The 19,340-nt window shown below is 38.8% G+C and overlaps 2 protein-coding genes across 3 annotated transcripts in view; both read right to left on the bottom strand.

The window, feature by feature from the left end:
- Positions 1-19,340, bottom strand: part of LOC125829084 (uncharacterized) — a 1,125,066-nt gene that overhangs the window by 576,023 nt on the left and 529,703 nt on the right. The window lies entirely within an intron of this gene.
- On the bottom strand, positions 8,413-9,087 carry LOC125829034 (uncharacterized). Its single transcript, XM_049508311.1, has 2 exons — positions 8,954-9,087; positions 8,413-8,767 (listed from the first exon to the last, which is right to left on the bottom strand). The coding sequence occupies exons 1-2, from the start codon at positions 9,085-9,087 to the stop codon at positions 8,413-8,415; spliced, it is 489 nt and encodes a 162-aa protein (XP_049364268.1).

Raw genomic sequence — 19,340 nt, 5'->3', positions numbered from 1 at the left:
AAAAGGGTTAGTGGTTTAAATTTCCACCTCTTGCACTTTCCCTTGCTTTTAATCTACCAAATCTCGCACCTGTTTAGTATTTTGAATATTTTTGCATTTCCTAAGTGTTGTATTCATTAACTTGTGCTCGGAGTTGGAAAACTTTGTCGCCTAGAATTTCAAATTTTGTATTGTTCGGCATAAGAGGTTGGTTTTTCGAAACCCATGTTCATTTTTATCACATTTTGTAGTCATTTGCAGATGATCTGATCTTAGTTGTTTTGAATATGCATGTTTTTAAATTTGGAACTCTTTCCCGTTTTGTTATGATTGTTGAAATCTCGTACTCTTGCCCTTTAAAATGAATTAAGCTATCTGGGGGCTGTGCTTCTTAGTTGTTTAGTTGATTGGGTGAAGTCTGAATAGCCCTTATTTGTGCCAAGCGGCATAAGTTGCCTGATGATAGAGAGGTTGACTTTGTTTTAAAGAAAAAGTCGTAGATTGGCTTAAATTGGCAAAACTGGGAGAGGTCTGAGTATTCCGGGGAAATGGGTGCTATGGGTCTTACATTAATTTGAGTAGTGCATGGTTATATTTTGTTATTGGGTTGTGGGGTTAAATTTGAGAATATGGGTTTAATATAGGCACGTTGGGTCGTTTGGTGAGCTAGTTCGAGTTCACCGAACCGCTCGGCAGTTCGCCTAATGCCCTCATCTCGCATTTAATTTAATGCTAAACTTGTTGTTTGCTTTTGTAACTTTCGCCGAGAAACCTGAGGTCGCCAAAGGCACTAGGCAACCTGATTGAGAGTATGGGGTATCACAATCAATGAAAGAGGATCAAAGCCTCTAAGAAGAGGAAGACAAGAACAACCACCAGGTGATAAAGGAAAGGGAAAGAGGCCCATGTCTGACAGGGTTGCTGCTAGTCCCCACTCTAATTTATCTAAGTCTGAGGACGACCAGCTGCTATGACCCCGACATTCTGAGCCCAAGGATAGATCTCACTCCACAGCTACCAGAGCCTCTCCAGCTCCTACACCACCACACTCAATGCCAACACATGCACCTCATGTAGCTCCTGTGCCACCAGTTGGTCCACCACCTAGGCTCCTTAATTGGTTGAAGGGTGATGGGTTACAAATTATTCTCAAGGAGAAGATCTTATTGACACAAGGCCTTTCAGGCAAGTATTCCAATGTAAGAGACACCCTTGACATTCATAGATTAGGGCAGTTAACCAGGCCCCGTGACCCTTATATTCATTCATGGGTCCAGGAATTCTACGTGACATATGGTGAGTTGGTCCGAAAGAGAAAAAGAAGGCGAGTGAGTTCAGACCAGTTAAGTCTGTCATGGTTCGGGGAAAGAAAGTTCAATGCAATAGCGAGTACATCAACTCTTTGCTTGACTGAGGGCATGACTTTGACTACCCCAACAAAACTACCGCTACAACTTCATTGGATGAACTAAAGGGCTAGTTGGCACCCCAAGGTGGATCGAGGTGGGAGTCCTAAATGAGAAAAGGGACTTGAGTGTCGATGCACGTTATTGGTTTTGATTTATCAACAGCTCCATCATGCCCTCCAAAAATGAATCTGTTCTCCGTCTTCATAAGGTAGCCTGTCTGGGATCGATTATTTCTAGGAGAAGCATTAATATGGGGTTTATTATCGAGCAAGAGATGGCCATGAGGGCCAAGTAGAGTCAGACCTCACTACCATTCCCAGTACTGATCACAGAACTATGTCGGCGAGCATGACTGCCCCGAGATGATACGAGGGATATTGAGATTACCCCATCCTCCTCTATTGATATCCGGCGTATTGAGTTCAATTACACTAGAGAGGAGGCTGACAGGAGGATAGGAGGCTGACAGGAGGAGAGCAGCCCCGACAGATACTTCTACAAAGGTAGATGTCGACTCTATACCTGCAGATGCGTCTTTGCCTACTTCGGCGTTCAGGTACTTCTGCTCCTTCTTCCTCTTCATAGGCCCCAGGTACATCCTCTTCCTCCCAGTAGATCAAGATCACTCATGCAATGATCCTGAAGATGGGGCATCTTACTCGGTCAGCTGACGTGAGATGTGGTTTTTGTCACGCCCCGAGCCTACAACCTGGATGTGGCTGGCACTTGAAGACCATTGTTGGCCTCGAGTGAACCCTTGGCATGGCTTACTCACTCAGCAGAAGACTTAATTCATCACATACATGTCACGCCCAAAATCCCATTAAGGCGGACCAGCACCTATTGCCGAGAAGGCTCGGGAGGACCAACCTGTAATCATGCTCTAACTATGAACATTTAAAGGTGTGGCCATAGTGGATAACATTTTTTTATGAAAGTAGACAATATTAACTAACCAAAAGAAAATGCACATGACTTGGCCGTTGGGACAATGATGTCTAAGAAACGAGGCACAACCACACTTCACTGTACATAGTCTACAAAGCCTCTAAATGATAAAACATTATGGGGTTAAGGTCGGGACAGGCCCCACCTTACACTCAGTTACTATACAATACCAAAATACATCCTATAAACTCGGAAAGCCCCGAATCAACCTAGAGCTCACCAATAGCCGCTGGATGTCCTATTCTCCTACTGGGAGATCTACTAGCTCCTATACTTGCAACATGAATTGCCGGTCCCCTGAGAGAAACGTCAGTACAGGAGAAGGTACTGAGTATGTAAGGCACAAAGTAATGTATGTGAAATATGAACTCGAATGAAATCATATACCAATGTAAGAATACATGACCACCTTTTCTCATATTATGGAATCAGGTACTTTACATTCTTTTATTTACTTTGTCATTCTTTACTTTACACTCTGTGCACAACATATAATACAAATGACCAGTTGATCAATGGTAGACATATAAATCGGGATTGACCAATGCTAGGTGATTCTTCCACCCCTGGGATACGACCCATGAATAAGCAGATTCATTTAATATCTTTCCATTAACATTTGAGATGATTCTTTTGGTGGTCATAGCATTTTTGAGTTGTGGGACTATGTAGTCAACAAGTGACATGTAATAATCATATAATGCAAGAATAACAAAGTAGAGAGTAGTTACACAATTAGTGAAATGCATAGGAGCTGAAATAACATACAGACCTTATTTAGTTAAAAGGAGAACTCATGGAGGGTATTCAATGTATATGTACAGATTTGACAATGAACATGTATTGGAACGTGCAAACATGTTAAAGAGTAAGAACAAGGTCATAAGGCGTGTTGGAGCTGGTAGGCTGCCTCTATGTGTCGAGGATGAGTCTAGATTTCATGCCAATTAGTAGGAAATCGAAAAGCCTTACATACCTTGATGTACCACCTTGTAGTTACCTTGAAGTGCCTTCCTTTCTTTTCAAATACTTATCTACAATAGAGTAGGTGATAAACTAGTATTAGTAGTTACTAAACATGCTTAGGCAGTCCAATCTCATTCAACAATAATTATCGGACAGCAAACCCGTAATTACCAAACTAAGGCTGTTCTTTCAATCCCCGCCTTCTATTATTGCATTTGTACAGTACACAACTATATTTCAATATCAACAATTTACACCCTTTCAAGATATCAACCAAGTTGTCCCCAATATGCTTATACATCAACCTGTCCCAAAATCAGTCATAACAATCCAACATACAATAGAGGACGTGAAACCACAGTTTCCCATCATTATCCCACGAGTTCTTATCAATAATACACTTAAATTATCATTCTTAGACTCGTGTTTACGGAAAACAAAGATAGTGCAGTCACTTTACCTTAATTCTTATAACTCATTTTTCTTTAAATTTGAACTCTTCAATAACTTGAGCTTCCCTTCACATAGGCCAAACAAAAAGAGAAAAGCCTTTTAATAACAAAGGAAAGTGAGCAATTAAACTTTTGAAAGGTTCAGTCCTCTACTTGTTCTTAACTAATTAACATGTTTATCTAGCATTCCATGAGAGAATTAGGCTAATTCCATTAGTAATTCCACTTATCTTACCTTGCAAGGGCTTGGGTTTATCCAAGAACCTTAGGAAACTTGTGGCTGCTGCTATGCTTTGAAAGAGAGAGGAGAAGCTTAGAGAGAAATCTGACTTTTATCTATTCTTAAAAGTGAGGAAATGGCCAGCAACTTGGGGATTATAAAGGTCTTACTTTTCCCCACCTCTTAAGTTTTAATATCAGCCACTAATTTGTCAAATTGGTCTAAGTAGGCGATGCACTTGCTTGGAATTATATATACACAAAATGGGCCCTTTATGTACTCATCTTGGGCTGCAATATTTCCCCTTTCTAATATTAAGACATGGCCCTGAATTATACCCTTAATCTGGGCCTTAGTCTTTATTGGGCTCAAGTAGTTGGACTTGGACAGATTGGCGTGAGGCCTCATCTCCATTCCCTTTTCCTTTTTATTTAATTTGGGCCTCAAGTGAGCCCACTAATGCATGAACTAATCTTCCCCATCTACCTAGCCCATTTGAGCTAAGCAAGTAAGTGACACCTGCTAGCTTTATAAAGTCCAGCAAGCACCTCAATTCTTTTATTTGTTTTCCGAGTGTAATCTCCTTAGTTTAACTCAAAACTTATATACACTTGATCACCTTATCTTTTAGACTTACATATAGCCCTTCGATCCAGAATTGAAATACTTCTAAAACTTAACGTTCACTAGATCGTGAAATATTACAATGTACGGGAGTTACCCTCATCGCTTCTTTATTGTCACCATTCATCTAGGAAATCAAGTTCATTACTTATACCACCAAGCTAAATCAAGTTCCATATGTGTTGGACTTGTACACGTAAAATACGGTGTGTTACATCCTCCCCCCCTTAGGAACATTCATCCTCGAATGCTAGCATAATCAGATAGCTTAAATAAGTTCAAACCTTAGTTTAAATAAGTTCAAACCTTAGTTTAAATCAACTGTTAACCACATAAAAAATACCCTTTCATGTGTATCTATTAATGCCCCCATTCTGCACCTTGGACTTCGCCTTTAGGTTCAAATAAATAAGGGTACTTGTATTTCATTGCTTCCTCAGCTTCCCACGTTACTTCTTCCACTTGTTAGTTCCTCCAAAGCACCTTTACTGAAGCCATTTCTTTATTCCTTAGCTTTTTAACTTGACAATTCAGAATAGCAATAGGCACTTCTTCATAGGTGAGATGCCCTGTAACTTGTACATCTTCAATAGGAGTGATATATGATGGGTCACCTACGCACTTCCGAAGCATTGAGACATGACACCGGATGAACTGCTGAAAGCTCCTAAGGTAGCTCTAACTCATATGAAACTTTGCCAACTCTTCGAATAATCTTATATGGACCTACGTAGCATGGACTCCACTTTCCCTTTTTACCAAATCTCATTACCCCTTTCATTGGCAATACTTTCAAGAACACCCAATCTCCTATAGAAAACTCTAATCCTCTTTTTCTAACATATTCATATGATTTGTGTCAGCTTTGAGCTGTTGCTAGCCGCTGTTGTATTACCTTAACTTTTTCCATAGCTTGAAGAATAAAGTATGTTCAAAATAAAATAGTTTCGCCTACTTCAAACCAGCTAATTGGTGATCTGGACTTCCTTCCATATAAAGCTTCATAAGGTGTCATTTTGATACTAGTATGATAACTATTATTGTAGGCAAACTCAATAAGTGGCAAATGATCATCCCAGCAACCTTTGAAGCCTAAGACACAAGCTCGAAGCATATCCTCAAGTGTTTGGATTGTGCGTTCTGCTTGACCATCCGTTTGAGGGTGGAAGGTTGTACTTAAATTAACTTGTGTTCCCAAACTCTTTAGGAATGATTTCCAAAACTATGCAGTGAATTGAGCTCCTCGATCAGATATAATAGAGATTGGAACCCTGTGTAGCCGAACTATCTCCTTAATATATAACTTTGCATACTCTTCAGCTGTAGAATCAGTCTTAACTGGCAAGAAATGTGCTAACTTTGTGAGTGTGTCAACTATTACCCATATGGAGTCAAACTTACAAAACGAGCAAGGCAAACCAATGACAAAATCCATGTTGATCATGTCCCACTTCCAAGTTGGAATCTCCATACACTACATATAACCTCCCGACTTTTGGTGCTCTACTTTGACTAGCTGGCAGTTTGGACATTGTGCAACAAATTCTTCAATGTCCTTCTTCATGTCCCCCCACGAATACACTCCTTTCAAGTCATGGTACATTTTAGTTGATCCTGGATGGATGGAATATCTTGAATGTTGTGCTTCTGTCATTATCCTCCTTCTTAGCCCATTAGCATTAGGTACACACAATCTGTTTTGACAACAAAATACCCTTTCTTGTGTAACCTCAAATTCCTTTGTCGTACCTTGATTTACCTTCTCCTTAAGTCGTTGTAGAGTAGGATCTTTGAACTTCTTCTCTCACCTCAACTACTAATGAAGATTCTGCCACATTATGCACTACAATCCCTTCTTTTGGGGTTTCAAGAAGACGAACTCCCAAACTAGCTAGTTGACATAGATCCCTCACCATCCCTTCTTTTTCCATGGTTTGCTCATTAATACTTGATATTGTCTTGCAACTAAGAGCATCGGCTACTACGTTTTCTTTCCCTGGATGGTATAGTATATCAACATCATAATCTTTTATTAGCTCTAACCATCTTCGCTGCCTCAAATTCAGATCCTTCTGCTTGAAGATGTATTGCAAACTTTTATGATCTGTATATATGTCAACGTAAACCCGATATAAATAGTGGCGCCAATCTTTAAAGTAAATACAACCGCTTCTAGTTCAAGATCATGTGTTGGGTAGTTTCTCTCATGTGGCCACAGTTGTCCTGAGGCATAAGCAATTACTCTACCATGCTGCGTGAGTACACATCCTAAACCAACCCCTGATGCATCACAATATACTGCATACCCCTCTGTACCTTCGGGAAGTACTAATACAGGTGCGGAAGTTAGCCTACTTTTCAACTCTTGTAAGCTTCTTTCACATGCATCATTCCACTGAAACTTAGCTGCCTTTTGTGTTAGCTTACTTAAAGATGCAGAAATAGAAGAATATCCTTCAACGAACCTTCTATAATAACTTGCCAACCCTAGGAAGCAACAAACCTCTGTCGGTGTTGTTGGTCTTGGCCAATCTTTCACGGCCTCTATCTTTTGTGAATCAACCCTTATTCCTTCATCAGATACAATATGACCCAAGAACGCCACTAATTTTAACCAAATTTCACATTTGGAGAACTTGGCATACAACCGCCGATCACGAAAAACTTATAATCCCTGTTGTAACGGATTTGCATGGTCCTATTCTGATCTTGAATACACCAAGATATCATATATAAATACTATCACATATACATCCAAGAATGGCTTGAACACCCTATTCATCAAATCCATAAAAATTGCTGGTGAATTTCTTAGCCCAAATGACATAACGAGAAATTCGGAATGACCATACCGTGTTCGAGAAGCTATCTTGGGTATATCCTTCTCCTTCACCCTCACTTGGTGATAACCTGATCTCAAGTCAATTTTTGAAAAGCACTTGGTGCCTTGTAACTGATCAAACAAATCATCAATTCTGGAGAGGGGATATTTATTCTTAATCGTGACTATATTCAATTGTCGGTAGTCGATACACATTCTCAATGTGCTGTCGTTCTTATGTACAAATAACACTGGTGCACACCATAGGGATACACTAGGCCTTATAGACCTCTTTTCTAACAAGTCCTTTGATTGTTCCTTTAATTCACGTAATTTTGCCGGGGCCATTCTATACGGAGGAATAGAGATAGGTTGAGTGACTGGAATTAAATCAATACCAAACTCTACTTCTCGTTCTGAGGGTAAACCTGGAAGCTCTTCAGGAAACACATTAATTAATTCATTTACTACCGGAATAGATTGAAGAGTCGGTGGTTCTGCCTCCACGTCTCTCACTCTAACTAGATGCCATATATACCCTTTTGACATCATCTTCCTCGCCTTCAAATAAGAAATAAACTTACCCCTTGGCGCTGCAACATTGCCTTCCCATTCAAGGACTGCCTTGTTTGGAAAGTGAAAGTGCACTCTCTTAGTTCGGTAATCCACCGTGGCATAACAAGAAGCCAACCAATCCATACCCATTATAAAATCAAATTCAACCATTTCTAGTTCAATTAGGTCAGCCAATGTATCACGATCACAAACAGTTACTATGCAGTTACAATAGACCCTTCTTGCTAGAATAGACTCACCGATTGGTGTAGACACTTCAAATGGTTTATTCAATAATTTTTGCATTCTTTTAAGCTTCCCAGCAACTAGTGGAGTGATTTACGATAGTGTGGAACCAGAATCAATTAACGCATATACATTATGTGAAAAGATGAACAATGTACCTGTTACTATGTCAGGTGAAGCCTCCAAGTTCTGTCAACTCCCTAGAGCATATGTGCGATTTTGGACTCTTCTAGAACTAGCTGCTCCTCTAACACCTCTACCAGGACCTGTAGGAACCCGTAGACCTCTACCTAAATGAGGCATCGATGATAACGATGCAACAGCTGATCCAGTAGGTTGTGCTATATCACTCATGCGCCTTTTAGGGCAATTTATCATGAGTTGCCCTGGCATACCACACCAATAAGAGGCGTCTGTTCCAATACGACATATACCTAGATGACTCCTCCCACATTGTTTACAAGGCTGCCTAGGAGTCAATGATTGGCTTGTACTGCCCTGTTCTGGATATCCTGTTGTCCGTGAACCTCGGCTCTCACTCTTTTGCCTAAACTAATTGCCTCTCGGCCCTTGAAATTGTAGTGGAGCGCTAGCTGTAGAGTAGGGAAATGACGGCCTAGTTGGTCTATTAGAAAACTGAGGCTTAAACTCACCTTGAGGTTGTGTAAACTGCCCAGTAGACCTAGCCCTCTTGGACTGCCCCCTTTCTGTCTCTTGTGCCCTTATTCTCTACTTTCGATCCTCCAATTTCTGTGCAAAATCTTGCATCCTTGCTATTTCCATGTCTTTATTTAAAGAAGCAATAGTACGATCTCTAACCAGATACAAATCCAATCTATCCACATATGGATGAACTCTATCCTCCATAGTAGCAACTACATTGGAAGCATACCTAGACGAGGAATTAAATTGGAGACTGTACTCTCTCATGCTCATACGCCCTTGGTGAAGATTTAAGAACTCATTTGCGCGGGCCTCTTGAATCTCCAATGGCAAATAATGATCAAGAAACGCCTTTTTAAATTCTTTCTAAGTAGCTGGAGGTGCATCTGTACTCTTAGATTGCTTCCAAGTTTCATACCATAATATAGCCACACTCTTTAATCTATATGTTGCTAGCTCAATAGCTTCTTTACTACTCACGTGCATAACATCCAAAGTTCGTTGGATTTGATCAATAAAGTCTTGCGTATCTTCATTAAGATCTGACCCGGTGAATGATGGAGGGTCGAAATTAAGGAAATCACGTATCCGAGTGCTAGGTGCCCTATCTGCACCACCAATACCCGCAACTAGGCCTTCTTGCCTTTGACCTTGGCCAGCAACTATACGAGTCAATAATTGAACTGCATTCCTCAAATCTTGCACGATAGATTCTGTAGGTGGTTCTTGGGGAACTCCATCCCTTCTCAACTCATCAGGAAGTGGAGGAGTTGGGAATATTTGTGATGGAGACTCATCTTGGGACTCACCTGGGGTAGTCTAGTTGGCCTCTCCAGCCGCCACTTCTACTTTCTTTCCTTTGCTTTTACTTTTGATTTTCTGCAGCATTTGTACTATAAAAAAAATTAAGAGGTTAAGCATGCTCCACCTACAAAATTTAGCTCTATGGCACGATCTAAAGAATGAAAAGAAAGGGACAACTCCTAAATGCCACGTAGCCTTCTGCTTATAAATGTGGTGCATAACACATCTATAAGCAAGACTCTACACAGACATGGCTTTCCAGACTCCCTAGGATGACCTGCTCTAATACCACTTTTGTCACGCCTAAAATCCCATTAAGGCGAACCAGCATCCGTTGCCGAGAAGGCTCGGGAGGACCAACCTGTAATCATGCTCTATCTATGAACATTTAAAGGTGTTGCCATAGTGGATAACATGTTTTCATGAAACTAAACAGTATTAACAAACAAAAAGAAAGTGCACATGACATAGCCGTTGGGACCATGGTGTCTAAGACACGAGGCACAACCACACTTCACTATACATAGTCTACAAAGCCTCTAAATGATAAAAGATTATGGGGTTAATGTCGGGACAGGCTTCGCTTTACACTCAGCTACTATATAATATTAAAATACATGTTATACACTTAGAAAGCCCCGAATCAACCTGGAGCTCACCAATAGCCGATGGATGTCCTGTTCTCCTGCTGGGGACATCTACTAGCTCCTGTACGTGCAACGTGAATTGCAGGTCCCCCGAGAGAGACATCAGTACGGGAGAAGGTACTGAGTATGTAAGGGATAAAGTACTGTATGTGAAATATGAACTCAAATGAAATCATATACCAATGTAAGAATACAAGACCACCTTTTCTCATACTATGGAATCAGGTACTTTACATTTTTTTCTTTACTTTATCATTCTTTACTTTACACTCTATGCACAACATATAATACAATTGACCAGTTGATCAGTGGTAGACATATAAATCGGGATTGACCCGTTCTAGGCTTTCCTTTAGCCCCTGGGATACCACCCATAATTTTGGATCGACCCATGCTAGGTGATTCTTCCACCCCTGGGATTCCACCCATCAATAAGCACATTCATTTAATAACTTTCCATTAACATTTGAGATGATTATTTTGGTGGTCATAGCATTTTTGGATTGTGGGACTATGTAGTCATCAAGTGACATGTAATAATCATATAATGTAAGAACAACAAAGTAGAGAGTAGTTCACAATTACTGAAATGCATAGGAGCTGAAATAGCATATGGACCTTATTTAGTTAAAATGAGAAATTATGCAGGCTATTCAATTTATATGTACAGATTTGACAATAAACATGTATTGGAACGTGTAGACATGTAAAAGAGTGAGAACAAGGCAATAAGTCATGTTGGAGCTGGTAGGCTGCTTCTATGTGTCGAGGACGTGTCTAGATTCCATGCCAATTAGTAGGAAATCGAGAACCCTTACATACCTTGTTGTACCACCTTGTAGTTACCTTGAAGTACCTTTCTTTCTTTTCAAATACTTTTCTACAATAGAGTAGGTGATAAACTAGTATTAGTAGTTACTAAACATGCTTAGACAGTCCAATCTCACTCAACAATAATGCTCGGGCAACAAACCCGTAATTACTAAACTGAGGTTGTTCTTTCAATCCCCGCCTTGTTTTATTTCATTTGTACACTACACAGCTATATTTCAATATCAGCAATTTACACAGTTCCCAGATATCAACCAAGTTATCCCCAATATGTCTACACATCAACTTGCCCCAAAAACAGCCATAACAATCCAACATACAATAGAGGACGTGAAACCATAGTTTCCCATCATCATGCCATGAGTTCTTATCAGCAATACACTTAAATTATCATACTTAGACTCGTGTTTACAGAAGACAAAGATAGGGCAGTCAGTTTACCATAATTCTTATAACTCGTTTTTCTTTTAATTTGAACTCTTCAATAACTTGAGCTTCCCTTCACATAGACCAAAGAAAAGGAGAATAGCCTCTCAATAACAAAGGAAAGTGAGCAAATAAACTTTTGACAGATTCAGTCCTCTACCTGTTCTTAACTAATTAACATGTTTATCCAGCATTCCATCAGAGAATTAGGCTAAATCCATTACTAATTCCACTTATATTACCTTGCATGGGCTTGGGTTTATCCAAGAACCCTAGGAAACTTGTGGTTGCTACTATGCTTTGAAAGAAAGAGAAGAAGCTTAGAGATAAATCTGATTTTTATCTATTCTTAAAAGTGAGGAAATGGCCAGCAACTTGGGATTATAAAGGTGTTACTTTTCCCCACCTCTTAAGTTTTAATATCAGCCACTAATTCGTCAACTTGGTCCAAGTAGGTGATGCACTTACTTGGAATTATATATACACAAAATGGGCCCTTTATGTACTCATATTGGGCTTCAATATTTTCCCTTTCTAATATTAAACCATGGCCCAGAACTATACCCTTAATTTGGGCCTTAGTCTTTATTGGGCTCAAGTAGTTGGACTTGGACAGATTGGTGTGAGGCCTCATCTCCATTCCCTTTTCCTTTTTATTTAATTTGGGCCTCACATGAGCCCACTAATGCATGAACTAATCTTCCCCATCTACCTAGCCCATTTGAGCTAAGCAAGTAAGTGACACCTGCTATCTTTATAAAATCCAACAAGCACCTCAATTCTTTTATTCTCTTTCTGAGCTTAATCTCGTTAGTTTAACTCAAAACTTATATACACTTGATCACCTTAACTTTTAGACTTACACATAGCCCTTCGATCCAGAATTAAAATACTTCTAAAATTTGACGTTCACTCGATTGTGCAATATTGCAATATACGAGAGTTACTCTTATAGCTTCTTTATTGTCACCATCCATCTAGGAAATCAAGTCCATTACCTATACCACCAAGCTAAATCAAGTTCCATATGTGTAGGACTTGTACACCTAAAATACGGCGTGTTACAATACACATTTATGAAGTAACTAGAATGTTATAAAGGAACATTCAACTGGCAATAAATGCAAACTTAAGTCTTTAACATATGAAATGAAAAGTAAAGACACTGAATTAACTGACTGACTATATGTTTGTGTATGAAGCCTATAAACAACTCAGATGGATGTCAGGAGAGGCCCACCACATCCAAATGAACTAATACTAAAACTAAAAGCAATGAAAAGGATTCCTATGGAATGCAAAGAGGATCACCAACAGACTCTTAATTGCTTACTGGATAAACGATGCGCTAGATGCTGATCCTCTAGTTACCTGTGTCTGCATCATAATAAGATGCAACTGGCATTAGTACATTGAATGTACGAGTATGCAAGTTGGAATGTTAAGTACAACATAGGCTTGAAAAGAATGTGAAAGAAACTGAAGAACTAACCTGGCTCAACTCACTTAACATAACTGACTTATTTCAGTATAAAAAAGTTTAAAATAAGTGCAATATAAAGAAAAGCTTTTTACAACATGATGTCAACTCTGTGTATATGCAAAGATACAAATAACTCTGCGATGTATGTAAAAATACAAATAAACTAATGTATATAAAAATACAAAGTACTGTTATGGGAGTTTCTTTAACCGACAACCATCACATAAGAGACATTGTGATGATACAACGATATTCCTCACGCTGCTAGCGCATCCTATACCTTACCACAAGTATAAGACATGAACTACTAAGTGGATCCACTAGTCTATGCAAAAAGGATTCATCTAAAAAGTATGACCCTTTTCTACCCATGATGGCTACATTGTTTATGGGGGTTGTGGATTCTCTGAACTATCCCCCATATCGGTGTTCAATACTACTCCTAAAATATGATACTAGCTCTTTATGTTAAGAAACATACTTCTTCTGTGATTTGAGATTAGTGCTCAAAAACTCAGCTCAAAGGCTATCTTGGAAATCAAAGTTTCCCCTCTTGCTTCATTTATTAAGCGATTACTCTTTTCTGAAAACTATCGTGTAGGCCGTTTGGAAATCGAGGTTTCCTTTCTTGTTTAAATGTGAAAACATTTTAAACCCTTATGGAATACATAGTCCCCATAAAGTTCTGAAGAAATGAACTTCAAATTTCAGTCTTTACTCAACATGAACTTTTAATCTTAAAACAAAGTTATAACATTTATAAAAGACTTTCGAAAACTTTGAAGGACTTCCCTTGACTTAGACCTTAACTACTCTTGACTTTACTATTAACTGGTCCTTCAATTGAATTATGGATTCAACGATTATGATTTGTGTTCGGAAGAATGTCATGCTGTTTAGGAATGATTTAAGATAGCTAAACATGAGAAAAGACCGAAAATTGATATCTGAGGGTCGGTCCATAATGCGGATAAGCATTTACAATTTAGTTTCTAAAATGACTTTTGAGGAAGAACACTCAGTGACAGCTCCGCGATGCGACACGAAATTTCCCAATTTTGGGAACCAGCTCCGCAACGTGCCACCACCTCCCAATTTTGTTCGACGAAATTTCTTCTTGATTTTTCAGGTCTAACCCCTCTAAACACCATGGGTTATTTTACCTAATACTTAGAATCGATTAAATTTTCAAAGCACATTAGATTCTACTCAAAATCGAACCTGAAATCACATATTAGTGTCAAACAACTCCTCAACAAATTCAACAAAACAAGAATCTAATGAAACTTGAACAAACACATTCAAGAACTCAATTTCTATGTTTTCAAGAACTTAAATTCGCTGAAATAAATAATGATTGGCGTGTGTGCGAATTAACCCAACGCTATTTGATAACACATACCTTGTAGGGATCACCCCCGATGAAATCCACAAGCTAATTTCGACGATCTTTATGAATCTTGCCCTTTCTCCTTCTTCTTTTCTCTTCTCCTTAGCCCTAGCGTGAAATTCCAATTTCTAAAACTGACTAAAATCTGATTTGACCCATATTAAACTCCTAAAAATGGATTAAAATAATAGGGCCATGAAAAGACTAAAATGTTTAAATTATCGAAAAAGAAAGAGAGGGTATTTGCTTGCATTTATTCATGATTGAGTATTGGATTTTTATTTTCTATTTATTTAAAATTGTAGAAATATAACTTGTTCCTCTTTTATCACTTAGGAGTCGTGTGAGATGAAAGTCTCATGCACGATTTTGAATGAGAGAAAGAAGTGAGGAATCCTCTTTTCGACTCTGACTCTCCCACTCTAGTCGTTGCTTTTCTTTCTGTTACTTCGAAAGTAGTTGCTTCAGCTTCAGCCACTCGAATTTTTGATATTCCTTTTTATTTCTCATCAAATGAGAATCATATAAAGCAGATGATATTTTAGCCATTTGCATCAAGCTCAAACATCCTTCCTGCATGCGCGCCCCCAGAAGCACACACTACAATAAGAGGTATAAAATCTGATTTGACCCATATTAAACTCCTAAAAATGGATTAAAATAATAGGGCCATGAAAAGACTAAAATACCCTTTAAAAAATCCGGATTGGACATTTTCTTAATCAAACAACCCTACTTCTAAAGGGTATAACTTACTCATACAAACTCGGAATCGCGCAAACATGGAGGAATTAGAAAGATCATTCCAATAGCTTTCCAACCATATTGGGATCTACACCTAACTCATCCCGAGCTAGGATTTATGGTCGTTTGAAGTTGACCAAAAACTTACTTTTCCTAACTTAAACAATTTTCCAGATTTTTCATTCTTTCCAAAAATGACTACTCCAGTTCTTAGCTTCTTCCTAGCTATTTCAATTTGTGAGATGTTACAATATCTCCCCCTTGAGAACATTCATCCTCGAATGATATTACTCTTACTAGGCTAAGGGTGGTAACATCAAGTTCAAACACTCAACAAGCAAAGGCAAACAAACAATATGCTCCCTCATAATTTAAAGAGTACTAAGAAGAGAATTAGTACCTTGGTCTGCATTTTCTCCTGACACAAAGAGATGTGGATATCTCTTCTTCATGTCCTCTTCAGCTTTCCAAGTACCTTCCTCAATGAATTGATTCCTCCAAAGGACTTTGATTGATGCTACCTCTTCTGTTCTCAACTTGCAAACTTGGCGATCTAGAATCTGAACAGGAATCTCCTCATAAGATAAGCTATCCTTGATCCCAATATTTTCAGTTGGTATGATCAATGAAGGATCGCCCATGTATTTCTTCAATATGGAGATGTGAAACACTGGATGAACCGTGACCAACACTTGTGGTAGCTACAACTCATAAGTCACTTTGCCAATCCTCTTGGATATTCGATAAGGTCCAATATACCGGGAACTGAGTTTCCTCTTCTTACCAAACCTCATAACACCCTTCATGGGTGAAACTTTTAGATATAACCAATCATCTACTTCGAACTCTAACGCCCTTCTCCTCACATCATTGTAGGATTTTTGACGACTCTGTGCCGTTTTCAACCTCTCCTGAATAACTTTCACCTTCTCCATAGCTTGATGGACTAAATCTGGTCCTATCAAAACTGCTTCACCAACTTCAAACCATCCAATAGGAGATCTGCATCTTCTCCCATAAAGAGCTTCATATGGAGCCATCTGGATGCTAGAGTTGTAACTATTGTTGTATGAAAATTCAATAAGGGGTAGGTGATCATCCCAATTACCTTTGAAATTGATCAGACAAGCCATCAACATATCTTCTAATGCTTGAAAAGTGTGCTCTACTTGCCCATTTGTCTGAGGATGAAAAGTAGTACATAAGTTCACCTTTGAACCCAAACCTTTCTGAAAAGATTTCTAGAATTGTGCGGTAAATTGTGCACCTCTATCTTAAATAATGGAAACTGGGACTCCATGAAGTCTTCCCACCTCCTGAATATATAACCTGACATAATCTTTTGCTCAATGGGTAGTCTTTACCGGTAAAAAGTGGGATGATTTTGTCATTCTGTCGACAATTACCCCAATAGAATCATGCTGCCTGGGAGTCCTTGGAAACCTGTGATGAAGTCCATATTAATCATCTCCCACTTCCATTCAGGAATATCTATATTTTGAGCCAAACCACTATGCCTTTGGTGCTCTACTTTAACCTGTTGGCAATTTGGGAACTTAGCAACAAATTATGCAATGCACTTCTGCATACTATTCCACCATTACACATCTTTCAAATCACGATACATCTTTGTGGAACCCGGATGAATAGAATATCTGGAGCTATGAGCCTCCTACATGATCCTCCCTTGGAGTCCATCCACCATTGGTACTCAGTACGCCATCCCCCCATTCTTCAAAAGCTATTAGTTTTTGCGTATGAACATTTGCCTTCAACTCAAGAAAAATATGGTCTTGGTTTTGCTTACCTTTTACTTCTGACACTAATGTGATTCAACCCCATTCATCACCACTACTCCTCCTTCTATGGAATCCATAAGTCTGACTCCCAGGCATGCAAGTCTATGCACATATTTTGCTAACTCTCTCTTTTCTTCCTCAACATGGGCAGTACTACCCATAGACAACCTGCTTAAAGCATCCGTAACAACTTTAGCCTTACCCGAGTGGTAAAGAATTCTCATATCATTATTCTTGAGTAATTCTAACCACCTCCTCTGTTTGAGATTGAGCTCTTTCTGAGTAAACACATACTGAAGGCTCTTGTGATCGGTGAACACATCCGTATGAACACCATAAAGGTAATGGGACCATATTTTCAAAGAAAATACTACAACAGCCAATTCTAAATCATGGGTTGGGTAGTTCTTCTCATGAACTTTAAACCGTCTGGAGGCATAGCTATAGCTTTGTCATTTTGCATTCACACGCAACCCAAACCAACTCTAGATGCATCACAATAGACAACAAAGCCTTTCATACCTTCTAGTAAGGTCAAACTGGGGTAGTAGTCAACCTCTTTTTCAATTCCTGAAAGCTTTTCTCACAAGCTTCAGACCATTAAAACTTACCTATTTTCTAAGTCAATTTCAATTTGGTCAAAGGGGATGAGGTAGACGAGAACCCCTCTACGAACCTTCTATAATATCCAGCCAAACCCAAAAAACTCCTAATATCAATTAGAGATGTGGGTCTAGGCCAACTCTACACTACCTCTATCTTTTGGGTATCAACTCTAATTCCATCACCGAAAACTATGTGGCCCAAGAACGCCACAGACTGAAGCCAAAACTCACATTTTGAGAACTTAGAATAGAACTACTTATCTTTCAAAGTCTGAAGAACTCTTCTGAGATGGCTAACATGATCCTCTTTATTTCTTGAATAGATTTTTATGTCATCAATGAAGACGATAACAAACATATCTAAATAAGGTTTGAAGACTCTATTCATAATGTCCATGAACGTTGCTGGCGCATTAGTCAAACCAATGGACATGACCAAAATATCATAATGACCATATTGGGTCCTGAATGTTGTCTTAGGAATATTACATTCCCTTACTTTCACTTGATGGTAGCCAGATGTGAGGTTTATTTTTGAAAAACAAGAAGTACCCTGAAGCTAATCGAAAAGATCATCGATTCTCGAAAGAGGATACTTGTTCTTGATGGTTCCCTTAGGTGTCACGCCACGAGCCTACACCCTGGATGTGGCTGGTACTCAAAGACAATTGTTTGCCTCAAGTGAACCCTTGGTCTGTCTTACTAACTCAACGGAAGACTTAACTCATCACTAAACATTTATAAAGTAACAAGAATGTTATAAAGGAACATTCAACTGACCATTAAGGTAAACTCAAGTCTTTAACATATGAAATGAAAAGTAAAGACACTGAATTAACTAACTGAATGTATGTCTGTCTATGAAGCCTCTAAACAACTGAGATGGATATCGGGATAGGCCCACGACATCCTAATAAACAAATACTAAAACTAAAAAGCAATGAAAAGGAGTCCTCTAGAATGCAAATAGGTTCACCAATAGACTCTGAACTAATCACTGGATCAGCGATGCGCCGGATGCTGATGCTAGTTACATGTGTCTGCATCATAATAAGATATAGGCCAATAGGCATCAGTACATTGAATGTACGAGTATGTGAGTTGAAATTCTAAATACAACATAGGCTTGAAAAGAATCATAAATGAATTGAAGAACTAACCTGGCTCAACTCACTCAACATAACTGACCTATTTCAATATAAAGTAGTTTAAAACAGGTGCAATATAAAGCAAATCTATTTAAAACATGATGTGAACTATGTGTGTATACAAAGATACAAATAACTCTAAAATGTATGTAAAAATACAAATTAAATGATGTATTTAAAAATACAAAGTAATGTTGTGGGAGTTTCTCTAACTGACAACCATCACATAAGAGACATTGTGATGATACAACAATCTTCCTCACACTGCCAGCGCATCCTATACCTTGCCACGGGTATAAGACCTGAACTACTAAGTGGATCCCTAGTCTATGTGAAAATGATTCTTCTAAAAAGTATGACCCTTTTCTACCCATGATGGCTACATAGTTTATGCGGGCTGTGGGTTCTCTGAAAGCTCCTCCATATCGGTGCTCAATACTACTCCCAAAATATGATACTAGCTCTTTATGTTCAAAAACATTCTTCTTCTGTGATTTCAAATTGGTGCTCAAAGGCTATCTTGGAAATCAAAGTTTCCCCTCTTGCTTCATTTAGAAAGCGATTACTCTTTTCTGAAAAC

This window comes from Solanum verrucosum, unplaced genomic scaffold (genome assembly GCF_900185275.1).
Source record: "Solanum verrucosum unplaced genomic scaffold, falcon-dt-bn FXZP01000007.1, whole genome shotgun sequence".
In the NCBI taxonomy this organism is placed as follows: domain Eukaryota; kingdom Viridiplantae; phylum Streptophyta; class Magnoliopsida; order Solanales; family Solanaceae; genus Solanum; species Solanum verrucosum.
Note: the sequence above shows the minus strand (reverse complement) of the source record. Positions and strands in the feature narration are given on the sequence as shown.